Below are 13,498 nucleotides of genomic sequence, written 5' to 3' on the forward strand. Positions count from 1 at the left end.
GTCAATTGAGTTAGCCTATTTTTAAAGATGTTATTTTCTTCAACATTTTTTGTGTCTCCTTTAGCAAGCTGTTGAATAATTTTTCATGATTTTCTTGCATTGTTGTCATTTCTCTTCCCAGTTTTTTCTCCTTCTCTCTTACTTGGTTTTCAAAATCCTTTTTCAGCTTTTCCATGGCCTGAGACCATTGCATATTTATTTTGGAGGTTTTGGATACAGAAGCCTTGACTTTTAGGTCTTCTTCTGATGCTATACATTGTTCTTCCTCATCTGAAAGGATGGAAGAAAATACCTGTTCACCAAGAAAGTAACCTTCTATATTATTTTTCTCCCTTTTTTGGGTGTTTTCCTAGCCAGTTATTTGACTTTCGAGTCCTTTGTCAAGAGCAGGATATCCTCTGGGGACCTGCAAGTTCTCAATTCCTCCAAGGTGGCATAATCAAGGGAGGGGCGTTTCCTTCTCTCCTGGCCTATGCTCTAGTCTGGTAGCAACCACAAGCACTCTCTTTTGCCCAGGATATTCCTGTAAGGTTCCCCCTCCAGAACCTCCACCACCTCCACCTCCAGCACTCTTCCTCAACCCAGGAGTGCCACTCAAGGGCTGAGACTCAGATCAGCTGCTCAATTCCCCCAGTGGTTTTAAGAGGAGAGTTCCAAAAAATGAACGTTGCTTCTGCAGTGGCTGCTGCTGGTGGGTTCAGACTATGTTACCTTCTCTCCCAGGTGAAAGAGTTTTCTCACTGACTTTTGTTTATGGGTTGGGCAATCTGGGAACTGCTGCTGCCATTGGTGCCCTGAATCCTGTTTCAGGTCCTGTCCTTGCTGTGGCCCATGCTAGGCTGCACTCTGCTCCACACACAGTGTGATAGATCTTTCCTGTTGGACTTCCAGGTTATCTTGAGCTGGAAATCTCTTTCACTCTGTTTTGTGAATTCTGCTGCTCTAGAATTTGTTTAGAGTCATTTTTTGCAAGAATTTTATGTGCTATGGAGGGGAGCTTCTACAGGTTCATTTTTCTACTCTGCCATCTTGGCTCCACCCCCTGAAAACCTTTTTTTGCATATATTGAGATAATCATATGGTTTCTGTTGGGTTTGTTGCTGATATGATCAATTATACTGATAGTTTTCCTAATATTAAACCAGCCCTGCATTCCTAGTAGAAATTGTCCCTGATTAAAGTGTATTATTCCCATGATCCGTTGCTGTAATTTTTGCTAATATTTTATTTAAAATTTTTACATCTATATTCATTAAGGAAATTGGTGCTTAATTTTCTTTCTCAGTTTTCACTCTTCCTTGTTCAGGTATTAGTACCATATTTGTATCATAAAAAGAATTTGATAGGACTCCACCAATTTCCTCAAATAATCAACATAGTATTGGAATAAATTGCTCTTTAAATATTTTTCAGAATTCGCATGTAAATACAACTGGCCATGGAGATTTTTTCATTGGGAGTTCATTCATGGCTTTTTCAATTTCTTTTTCTCAGAATGGGTTAAGTATTTTACTTACTCCTCTGTTAATCTGGGCAATTTATAATTTTGTAAACATTCATCCATTTCACTAAGATTGTCAAATTTATGGACATTCAATAGGGCAAAATGATTTTTAATGATTGTTTTAATTTCCTCTTAACTGGTGATGAATTCATGCTTTTTTTTCTTTTTCATTTTTAACACAGTTTATGACAGATAAAACAATTCAAACTTTTGGTCAGGTGATACTTCTTTTTAAAGTATTTACAATATGGACCATAAAAGAATTTTTTTAAAAACATTAACTAACTGAGACACAAATAATGTTAATGTTGCTAACTTCATAAGCTCTTGACTTAATTGTCTCCACAGAATTACTAAGAATTAAAGGACCCCAACTTGTTGTTGGTCTAAAGTCTCATGCCTATTAGCTTAATTTTAGACTTAAACTCACATGTTCCCCTACCAATAATCTATAATTGAATAGATCTGGTATTAAGCTTACAAACCTTTTGACTATAGGAAATTGCCACTAAGAGTAGGGACATTGCAGGGATACAATATCTCCCCAATTTCATGTCATTTCCAGGCAGGATTGGATTATCCACTTGCATTCAATCAGGCTTAAAGTCTGCCAGGTGTCAGTGGGGAAATTGAGTCAGGAGAATCCTACCTCAGCCCAGGCTGAACAGCCACTCTCCCACTCTTCCCATGAGATCACCTTTTGCAGTTCATACCACCATCTCACCAGCTTACTGGCATCATGGATTGGAGGCTCAGATCACCTTTCTTGCTACCCATACCTGGAGTTAGACTCAGAAGAACAGTCACTTAATAGTCCCATAGCATCTAAAAAATACATGTTCTAGTTTCTGATTAAATAGCAATCATAAAATCAAATTTACCATTAAAACCTTAACTTTTCCATCAATGACAAATTTTACCCGAGATTACCTTCCTCTAGTAAATTTAGACTGAAATTCTTTTCCTCAAACTAAAGTTGTCATTGATTTATTCTCAGTAATTAATTCAGTCAATTCTTTTAATACTAATTTCTTTTACCTCACTCTGTAACATGTGCAATTTTTCTCCCCATCACTCCCCTCCCCCCACTTCCTAATACCTTGCATTCTGATTACTCCTTCCCTCAATGCACCCTCCCTTCTATCACACCTCACCCTTCCTTTATCCCCATCCTCTCCCTTTTCTTGTAGGGCAAGATAAATTTCTATACCCCACTCCTTGTAGTTCTTATTTCCTGATTATATGCAATAAAAATTCTCAACATTTGTTTCTAATACTTTGAATTCCAACTTCTCTCTTTCACTCACTCCCTCCTCAGTCTCACTGAGAAGGGAAGCAATTCAATGCAGACCAAATATGTGTTCTTTTGCAAAAGACTTACATAATAATCATGTTGCATAATACAAATTATATTGCCCTCTGTCCTACTTTATTCCCCCTCATTTTCCCCCTACAATTGACCTTGTCCCTTCTCGAAAGTGTTTATCTCTAGTGACTCCCTTCTCCCATTAGCCCTCCCTTGTAACATTCCCTTCATCCCAATTGTCACCTCCTCTCATACTTTCCTGTGATGTGATATAAATTTTTATATCAAATTTAGTGAGCATGCTATTCCCTCCTTCTTGTGTTATCCTGATTGTATTTCCACAATACTTGAATTGTTTCTTTCTAGCTGCTTGCAATATTTTCTCCTTGACCAGGGAACTCTGGAATTTGGCCACAATATTCCTAGGAGTTTCTTTTTTTGGATCTCTTTCAGGAGGTGATAGGTGGATTCTTTCAATATTTATTTTTCCCTCTGATTCTAGAACATCAGGGCAGTTTTCCTTGATAATTTCATGGAAGATAATATCTAAGCTCTTTTTTGATCATGGCTTTTGGGTAGTCCTATAATTTTTAAATTGTTTTTCCTGGATTTACTTTCCAGGTCAGTTATTTTTCCAATGAGATATTTCACATTGTCTCCTATTTTTTCAAAGTTTTGGTTTTGTTTACTAACTGCTTGGTTTAACTCAAAGTCATTCATTTCCCTGAAATCAATTCCTCTCTTTCAACGGATTATTTTGCTCAATGAGCTTTTGAATCTTCTCCTCCATTTGACTAATTATACTTTTTAAAACCTCCTCCTCATTGGCATTTTGGACCTCTTTTTCCAATTGAGTTAGCCTCTTTTTAGAGCTGTTATTTTCCTCAGCATTTTTTTGGTTCTCCTTTAGTAAACTGTTAACTTTTTTTTAAGGTCTTCTATTGCCTGAAGCCAATTTAAGTTTCCTTTGGAGGCAGAAGCCTTGATTTCCTCTGACAGTATGCCTTCTTCTTCCTCATCCGAAGGGATAAGGGGAGACACCTGTTCTCCCAAGAAAGTAACCTTCTGTAGTCTTATTTTTTCCCCTTTTTTAAGGCATTTTCCCAACCTGTTACTTGACTTCTGAGTTTCCTTTCCACCACCACCTCACCTCCAGTTCTGCCAAGCCAGTACTGGGGACTGAGATTCAGATGAGCTGCTCCAAATCCTCAGAGGCATTGGGTGGGGTGGGGCTGCTATTCAGTGTGAGATTAATATCAGCTGCTCAGGAGGGGGCAGGGTCACCACACAGGGCTCAGTTACCTCAGGGAGTTTAAGGTGAGACCTTCAGCAGTGAATGCAGGGTATTGCCTGCTTTGGGAGCCCTATCCACTGCTGCCTCTACTGCTGCCACCTGAAGAGACCTGAGTTATGGAGACAGCCCAATCCCCTCTTAGTCAGCCGAAAAGACCCTCTCACTGACCTTTGGCACCTGTGAGTTGAGGGATCTGTGCTGCTGCTGGAGATTCTGCCCCAGAAGCCTGTTCAGATCTGCTCCTTTCAGCCAAAGCTGGACTGGGCTCTGCTCCATGTCCAGTGTGCAACAGACCTTTTCTGTTGGTCTTTCAGATCACTCAGAGATAGAAGTCTCCTCAACTCCATTGCTCTGTGGCTTCTGCTGCTCTACAATTTGTTGAGAGTTCCTCTTTACACGTATTTAATGGGCTGTGGGGTAAGAGCTAACATATGTGCATCTTTCTACTCTGCCATCTTGGCTCTGAATTCATGCTTTTCATTTTAGATTCTGGTAACTTGGTTTTCTTTCTTTCTTACATCAAATTAACCAAAGTTTTATCAATTTTGTTTGTTTTTTGTTTCATAAAACCAGCTCTTAGTTTTATTTATTAGTTCAATAGTTTCAATTTTATTAATCTCTCCTTTGATTTTCAGTATTTCTAATTTGGTATTTAATTGAGGATTTTTAATTTGTTCTTTTTCTAGTTTTTTCAATTGCATATCTAATTCATTGATCCCCTCTTGGTCTATTTTATTCTTGCAACCATTCGAAATATAAAACTTCCCCTAAGAACCACTTTCCCTGCATCTCATAAGTTTGGGTATGTTGTCTTATTATTGCCATTCTCTTGAATGAAGTTATTGTTTGTTTGTAGAATCTGTTGTTTGACCCATTCATTCTTTAGGATTAGATTATTTAGTTTCCGATTAGTTTTTAGTCTATCTTTCCATGGCCCTTTATTACATATGATTTTTATTGCATCATGATTTAAAAGGGGTGCATTTCAGATTTCTGCCTTTTTGCCCTGTATTGTGTTGATTTTATGCCATAGTATGTGGTCATTTTTTTTGTATGTGCCATGTACAGATGAGAGAAAGGTATATTCCTTTGTATCTCCATTCAGTTTTCTTCAGAGGTTTGCCATATCTATCTTTTCTAAAATTTTATTCACCTCCTTAACTTCTTTCATTTTCTGTTGAGGTTAGATATATCAAGTTCAGAGAGAGGGAGGTTGAGGTCCCCCCACTAATACAGCTTTGCTGTCCTTTCCTGTAACTCCTTTAAATTCTCCTCTAAGAATATGGATGCTATATCCCTTGGTGCATATGTTTCATAATGATATTACTTTGTTGTCTATGGTGCCTTTTAGTATGATATAGTTTCCTTCCTTATGTCTTTTGATTGGATCTATTTTTTCTTTTGCTTTGTCTGAGATTAGGATTGCTTCCCCTGCTTCTTTTTTTACTTCAGCTGAAGCATAATATGTTCTGTTCCAGCCCTTTATCCTTACCCTGTGTGTGTCCTCCTGTTTCAAATGTGTTTCTTGTAATCAATATATTGTAGAATAATGATTTTTATTCCGTTCTGTTATCCTCTCTTGTTTTATGGGAGAGTTCATCCCATTCTCACTCAAAGATATGATTACCATCTGCACCTTTCTCTCCATTCTATTTCCCCCACTGTTTATGCTTTTATTTCCCTCTTCTCCCTTACCCTCCTTAAAAGAGCTTTGCTTTTGACCACTGTCTCCCTCAATTTTACCTGCCTTCTATCAGCATCCCTCCCTTTTCTTTCCCTTTTCCTTTACTACTCCTTCTCTCCCTTCTAACCATCCCCTTTTCTTTCCCCTTTCCCCTCCTACTGTCTGTAGGGCAAGCTACATTTCTGTCCTTAACTGAATATGTTATTCTCTCCTTGAATCAAATCTGGTGAGAGTGAAGTTCAAACAATGCTCATCTCCCTCCCTTTTTTCCATCTACTATGGTATGTTTTGTCCCTCTTCATATGATGTAATTTACCCTTTTCTGCCTCTTCCTTTCCTCTTCTTCTATTACAATCCCTTTACACCCCTCAGTTAGGTTTTTTATCGTGACATCAGTTAATTTGTAACTGCAACCTTTGTCTATGCATATCTCCTTTAAATGTTGAAATAAATATAATATTCCCAAGATAAGAAGTATCATCCTCCCACATAAGGAGTGCCCTCATTGAATAACATGATTTTTTTCCTGCTTACCTTTTTGTGCTTCCCTTGAGTCTTGTATTTGAAAACCAAGTTTTCTATTTAGGTCTGGTCTTTTCATCTGGAAGGTCTGGAAGTCCCTTATTTCATTGAATGTCCATCTCCTTGCCTGAAAGATTATGCTCAATTTTTCTGGGTAGTTGATTCTTGGTTGCAGTCCAAGTTCCTTTGTCTTATGGAATATCATATTACAGTCCTTCTGATCTTTTAATGTAGAAGCGGCAAGGTCTTGTGTGATCCTGATAGTTCCACAATTTTTGAATTAATTATTTATTTCTGGCTTCTTGAAGCATTTTCCCCTTGACCTAATATTTCTGGAATTTGGCTATAATATTCCTTGGGGTTTTCAATTTGGAATCTCTTTCAGTGGGTGATCAGTGGATTCTTTCAATGACTGCATCATCCTTTGGTTCCAGGACCTCAGATTGGTTTTATACCTGCTTATCCATTTGGTCAATTGTACTCTCCCCCCCCCCCCCAATTGAATTTTTTCCCCAGTTTGTCATTTGTATTTTCAAAGGAGTTGATCAGTTTGTCTTCTACCTCTCTAATATGACTTAAAATCCTGCTTGAGTTCTTCCAAGAATGCTTTCATACTCCCTTTTGGGGTTTAAGATGTGAGTACAGTGTCAATGCTGTCCTCTTCTGAATTTGTATTTTGATATTCCCTGTCCCCATAGCAAGAATCTATGGTCTTTGCTTTTCTGATTTGCTCCTTGATCATTGTGATTGGCTTTTTCCTGACTTTTAAAGTGGATTTCTGCTTCTGAGGCAGAGGAAGCTCTGTCCCATGCTTTTTGTGCTGGGGACTAGGGACCTGGTTGCTGGCTTTGTGAGCTGTGGCCTCTGGTTCTGGCAATCCTGTAGCTTACTTGGTACTGAGCTGGAGATGGTTGGTGTATGAGGAGGCCAGGTACAGTCTTTCTTCATTTCCCTAGTTACACTGAAGTTTGCAGAATGAGATGTGGGGGGAGGGGTGGTCTAGTTGCTTAAAGTCTCCTCCTTCCCCAGTACTGTGCCCAGGACATAAGAAGGCTCAGTCACTGGTGGATGCCCTTCCACACCAGTGTCTATCAATTTCCCTACCTGTGTGCAAGCACTCCTGGAGTCCTGGTGCTGGTGCTTCCTGGCTCCATCACCATGGGGATCAGGATTTCTCACTGGTCCACTGAAGTGGGGCTTGCTGCTGGCTTGTTGGGATGCCTCCGATCCTGTTCTGGTTCCCTTCAGCCACAGCAAGAGGAATATTTCTCATTAATTCCCCTCATCTCCTAAGGTAAAAGATTGCTGTGCCCTTTCTGCTGGCTCCACTATTACAGAATTTTTCCCCAGGGCAATATTCTCTGGGTTTTTCAAGGATAAGAAGGGAGGATAGGAACACTTACTCTTTACTCTGTCATTTTGGCTCCTGGAAGTTTAAATAGGTGATTTTCAATATTTAGTCTGTGGACTGATCACCCCAGGAAAAGCTGTTGCTGCTGCCACAGGCTCTACACAGCAATGTATTTCTCTCTCATCTGGTTCCAATAGACCCCCATCCTGCACATAGAGGTCTGGGAATCACCAATGCCATTGGTATTTCAGTCTGCTAAGGTCTTCTCCAGCTCTGCTATGGCCAAGTCTGCACTGGTGCAGCCCATACACTCTGTGCTCTCTCCCAGCTTGGTGCAACAGATCCTTCCTGTTGACTCCCTAGGTTGTCTTGGGCTGAAAATCTGCCACTCTCTGTCTCTTTGTGGATTTTTACCCCTTAGAGGTATCTGAAGGAAAATACAGGAGAGGTCAGGTGATTCTCTCCTTTCATTTCACTATCTTGGCTCTGCCCCTCCATGTGTACATAATTCCCCAACAAGTAGGGGAAGAATATTGAATATAGACATCCTCTAGTGATTTATGAGACCTTATTGGATTTCCTTCCTTTTTTCCTTCTTCCCTGCCTCCTTTTTCTCTAACCTTTTTTCCTCCCTTCCTTCCTCCCTTTATTTCTTCCTTCCTTCCTTCCTTCCTCTGTCTCTCCATCCATCCTTCCTTTCTTCCTTTCTCTACCTTTTTTATTTCTTCCTTCCTTTCTCTCTTTCAGGGAGGAATTCATGTGAAGTTATTATACTTCTGATATTTAATATTTCTTTTTTTGAGACATTGTAAATAGAAGAAAATATTTAATTTTGCATCTTGTTGGTCACCTGGTTAGGAAACCTTATCCATTTAATTCTTTTCCACATTTTTGTTCTCCCTGGTTTAGGTATCAAAATTGTATTTGTGCCATAGAAGGAATTTGGTAGGATTCCTTCTTTAAAACCTATTTTTTTCAAATATAGTATCCAGATTAACTATTCCTTAAATGTTTGGTAGAATTCATTTGTAAATTCTTCTGGTCCTGGGAATTTTTTCTTATGGATCCCATTGTTGATTTGTTCAATTCTTTTTCTGAAGATAGAATTCTGAAAGTATACTATTTCCTCTTCTGTTAATCTGGGCAGTACATGTCTCTGAAAGTATTCTTCCATTTTACTTAGATTATCAGTTTATTGACATTTATTGGACAGAAATACCCTAATAATTGCTTTAATTTCATCTTCACTGGTGATACATTCATCCTTCTCATTTTTGATACTGGTAATTTAATTTTCTTTTTTTTAAAGCAAATTTACCAGTGTTCTATTGCTTCCACCCCCACTCCCCATAAAGCAAGCTCCTAATTTATTAGTTCAGTGGTTTTTTACTTTCAATTTTATTAATCTCTCCTTTGATTTTCAAGAGATTTGATGCAAGTCACATGCAGACACCAATTGTCACATAAGAGAATTGAAAGCCACTAGTCACACCTCATGCATTACTCAATTCATTAATTCCTCATATGCATTAATTGTGCTAACTAGGCCCTGTTTATATGTCCACAGATGTTTTGTGCATAGACAGTGCATCCTACATATCAGGAGCTCTTAATCTAAAGTCCATGCCCAACCAAAGGGGCAATGGAGAAATTTCAGTGAGTCTATGAACTTTTTGGGGGGAAAAAGACACTTCTATTTCTACTAGCCTCTAAATGAATTTGTCATGGTATTAAATTTTATTTTTTTTAAAGAGCAAGACTTCTTTTTAAAAATTCTTCTCTCTTTTGCTTCTTTTAGGATTAAAAACTTATACAAAATATGGAAAAGTCAAAGCATCAACTTATGAAATATACTACGACCATATAGGCATTGGAATTTTAATTAGCCTGGATTATACTCTATATCATGGAATAAGGAAACGTCCTCTGTCATCTAAATCAGCACTCACATCGGTCAGTGATATATATGTTGAAAATGCTCATTCTTTTAAATCAGTGTTTAAAATAGCTTTCAGTAATACAGGATTTATAGGTAGATTAATATGTTGTTGTCAGAGACACTAATTTTAACCTTTGATGAATTAATTTAACCATTGATGGAATAGCATTTAATGATGGTTCAGCATATCATTTATGAAGTTGGTACTTGCCTTCCAGTCCAAATGCAAATGATCCCTTGTTTGAGATTACAAAATGTCCTTGAGCCTTCAAAAAAATGGGGGAAAGATGACCTAATAAAACAAATCAAACTCAATTTGATTTCCTGAGATGGTAGGTGAATAGTGTGACATGTTGACTTTCTCTGTCTCTCCCCATATATATGTATGTGTGTATGTACGTGCATGTGTGTATAGATCACTCTAGAGCCATAAAACAGGAATGTGTCTGTGTGTATATTGCACACAACAGAGATGTGTTGCAAATTTATACACATATATACACATATACATGCATACACATATACACACATAATATATACTATTATATATGTCATCTATCTTTCTATACTTACATAAGTATAAACAATATATGTATACAATACATATATGTAAAATTAGGTATGTGTATTCATACATGAAGGTATGTGTATGTGTGTATAGATTACTCTAGAGTCATAAAAGAGGAGTGTGTGTGTGTGTGTGTGTGTGTGTGTGTGTGTGTGTATTGTTCACAGAAGTGATGTGTTTCAAATTTGTTTTATGGAACTAGAGTGATCTAGATTGATGCCTTATTTTTTTCATTTAATATTCCAAATACAGAAATAATCTTTGTCTTCTATGTATTTTGCAACCAACTTATATCAATGATACCATGAATAAATTCTATTATGCCTGGTCAAATTCCAAGAATTGCATACGTTATTGTCCCCAGCAATCCATTGTCAGCCATATTTGTGTTGGTCATGACATAACACATATCCTTTATATATGCTCTTCTGTCCTATCTTTTGTATTTCTTGTGAGAGGACATACTGTGACACTGAAAGGCCCAAAGCAGCAGCTATCAATACTTCATTTTTTTGTATCCTCTGTACTTATCACAGTGCTTTGCAGGGAAAGGAGACTTTAGTATTTGGAGCTGGAGTTGGGAAAGCATAGATATTCTGAGTGGTGGGAATGAGGGCAATTTTGAGTTTTTGTGGTAAGATTGGTAGTAGCTTTTAATCAATAAACCTCTATTAATCAAGAAACCTCTATTAAGTGCCTACTTTGTGCCAAACACCGTGATAAATGCAGAGGATACAAAAAAAAGTCAAAATACAATCCTTGCCCTCAAGGCTTTTGCCTTCTTATGAGGGAGACAATACTCCAACAAATATGTACAAAGCATGCAGGACAAATAGGAAACAGCAACAGAGGAAAGGCCCTAGAAATAAGGATTGGGAAAAGTTTCCTGTAAAAGACAGAATTTTAATCAGGACTTAAAAAAGGCAAAGGAAGTCAATAGACTGAGTTGAGAAGGGAGAATATTCCAAAGGCCTGGGGGACAGCCAAAGAAAATGCCTAGGTTTTACATAGAGACAGAGTAACTGTTTGCGCAGTCCAAGAGACCAGTGTTGCTGGATTAAAGAGTACATGGTGGGGAGTAAGACACAAAAAAGACTGGGAAAGGAGGTTATAAAGGACTTTGAATGCCAGATGATTTTGGTTTTGATCCTGGTTGTAATAGGGAGACATTGGAATTTACTGAGTGGGAGTGACATGGTTATACATGCATTTTTAGAAAAATCACTTTAGTGGCTGAATGAGAATAGATTGACCAGAGGATTGACTAGAACCAAATTGAGTGAGAAGAGACTTTAGGCATGTCGACCTACCAGCAGATGATTGCGATCCTCTAGGCATGAGGTGATGAGGCCCTATGCTAGAGAGATGGCATTGTCAAAAGAGAAAAGTGGGTATATTTGAAAGATGTAGAGATGAAACTGAAAGGCATTGGGAACAACTTGTATTTGGTTGGTGAGAGACAGTGAGAAAAATAAGGATAAATCCTAGGTTGCAAGCCTGACAGACTGGGAGGTGTCCCCTATGGAGAAGATGGGGAAGAGGGGCACAATTTAGTGGGAAAAATAATGAATTTTATTTTGGACTTTTAAGCTAGTATATGTACTCTGAGCTCTCCTATTATACCCAGGGTGATTGCTATGTTCAAGTTAGATCACTAAATAAAACAAAGTAGACTCTAGGTTAGAAAATATGTTCTGCAAATACAAAGAAAAAAATTCTCTATGGATTTATCAGGTATGGAAGAAGAGAATTTGTCTCTCTACTTAAAGTAATAGAGTGATTCAATTACTTTTCTTCTTCATGCCTCTTACAGATAGAGTAGAATAGTTTAGGGACAGCATGCAATCTCCAAGATCCTTTAGACATTAAAGTTGCTTTCATAAATTGATTTTATGAAATTTGCATGCATTTTTTTTCTATCACCACTCAATTGTTGTATAAAAATAAAGGCATCAAAGAGGACTGAACAAGTCTCTTTTTTGACATGTCTATGTTAATAACCTGGAGATTTTTGGGGAAGGGGAATGGAATATTTTCTTTTTTCTTAAGTTAATCACAATCTCTGGTACATGGGAGGAATCACGAAGACCATACATGCATATATACACTAATATAATGTACTAAATGTTACTCAGAAAGAAAAGAAATAAAAATGAATATTTTTTCTGAATTGATATATAATTAAAACTGTTAATATGTTATACATTAAATAATATGCATTTGTGTGTTAAATTGTTCAAATCCAGAACAGAAATATTTAAGTATGACATTTTATTATTTCTATTCCAGAATGATGGAAATGTGGCATTTAATACTTCACTAGCTCCACAGTATCTTACTTCATCCAATATTATATTCTTTGCCTATGTACCCCTGAATAAAGCTGAGGATCATAATAATGATCTAAGATTTAGCCATATTCACGTTGGAAAACGGTTAAGATCACGGTATGTTATGATTTGCCCCAGATTGTTAAATTTGGCCATCAGTTTCCTTTGTGTTCTGAAGTTGAATGCTAGACCACTCTCAGTTAAATTAAGGTCCTTGGGCTGTTTGATGAATATGCTTTATGAAAGGTAACAGAATGCCTCTCAGTCTTGGCTGATAAGGGGCCACAGCTATGTGGTCAAGAGGCAAGTGAAGAGATGTGTTTAAATAAAAACGAACAACAACATAACCTAAATTCAGTAGAGTAAATAAGACCATAAATCCCATATCTGAGAGCTAAAATGATAGAAAACTAAGTGGCAATTCTAGCACACCTGATGATAGAATCAAATGTAGTACACACACATACACACACACACTTTGGCAAGCTAGGATGTTGAAACAATGAGATTAAATGAGATAAATCAGGATAAATGTATTACGCATGGTGCCCCAAAATAAACTTGACAGGAATAAACTGAAGAGATGGGCTTAAATAAAATTTTTTTTCGCACTTCTTCTGGTTTTAATTAATTCCAAGGGCCAACTATTCCTCTTTTCTTAATAATATTTTCTTTCAAATTACATGTAAAACCAATCTTTACATTCTTTTTTTAATTTTTAGTTCCAAATTCTGTAGCTTTCTCCTTTCCTCCCCTCCTTTCTCCTTGAGATGGCAAGCAATTTGATATGGGTTATATCGGTGCAATCATACAAATATTTCCGTATTGGTCATATGAAAGAAAACACAGACCCCCTCCAAAAACCCATGAAAAAATATATAGTGGAAAATAGTATGTTTCCATCTGCCTTCAGACTCCATCAGTTCTTCCTCTGGAGGCAGAAAGCATTGTTCATGAGTCCTTAGAAATTGTCTTGGGTCATTGTATTGCTGAGAATAGC

At 37.4% G+C, this 13,498-nt stretch overlaps 1 protein-coding gene across 2 annotated transcripts in view; it reads left to right on the forward strand.

Annotated features, from left to right (window-relative positions):
* The window catches only part of LOC140514408 (cation channel sperm-associated auxiliary subunit beta-like), a 176,076-nt gene that overhangs the window by 100,196 nt on the left and 62,382 nt on the right, over positions 1–13,498 (forward strand). For both annotated transcript variants that reach the window (XM_072624722.1, XM_072624721.1), the window contains exons 15-16: positions 9,460–9,614; positions 12,458–12,615. In XM_072624722.1, the coding sequence (XP_072480823.1) occupies positions 9,460–9,614; positions 12,458–12,615 (313 nt within the window). The remainder of the gene's footprint in view (positions 1–9,459; positions 9,615–12,457; positions 12,616–13,498) is intronic.

This window comes from Notamacropus eugenii, chromosome 7, assembly GCF_028372415.1.
Source record: "Notamacropus eugenii isolate mMacEug1 chromosome 7, mMacEug1.pri_v2, whole genome shotgun sequence".
NCBI classification, from domain to species: domain Eukaryota; kingdom Metazoa; phylum Chordata; class Mammalia; order Diprotodontia; family Macropodidae; genus Notamacropus; species Notamacropus eugenii.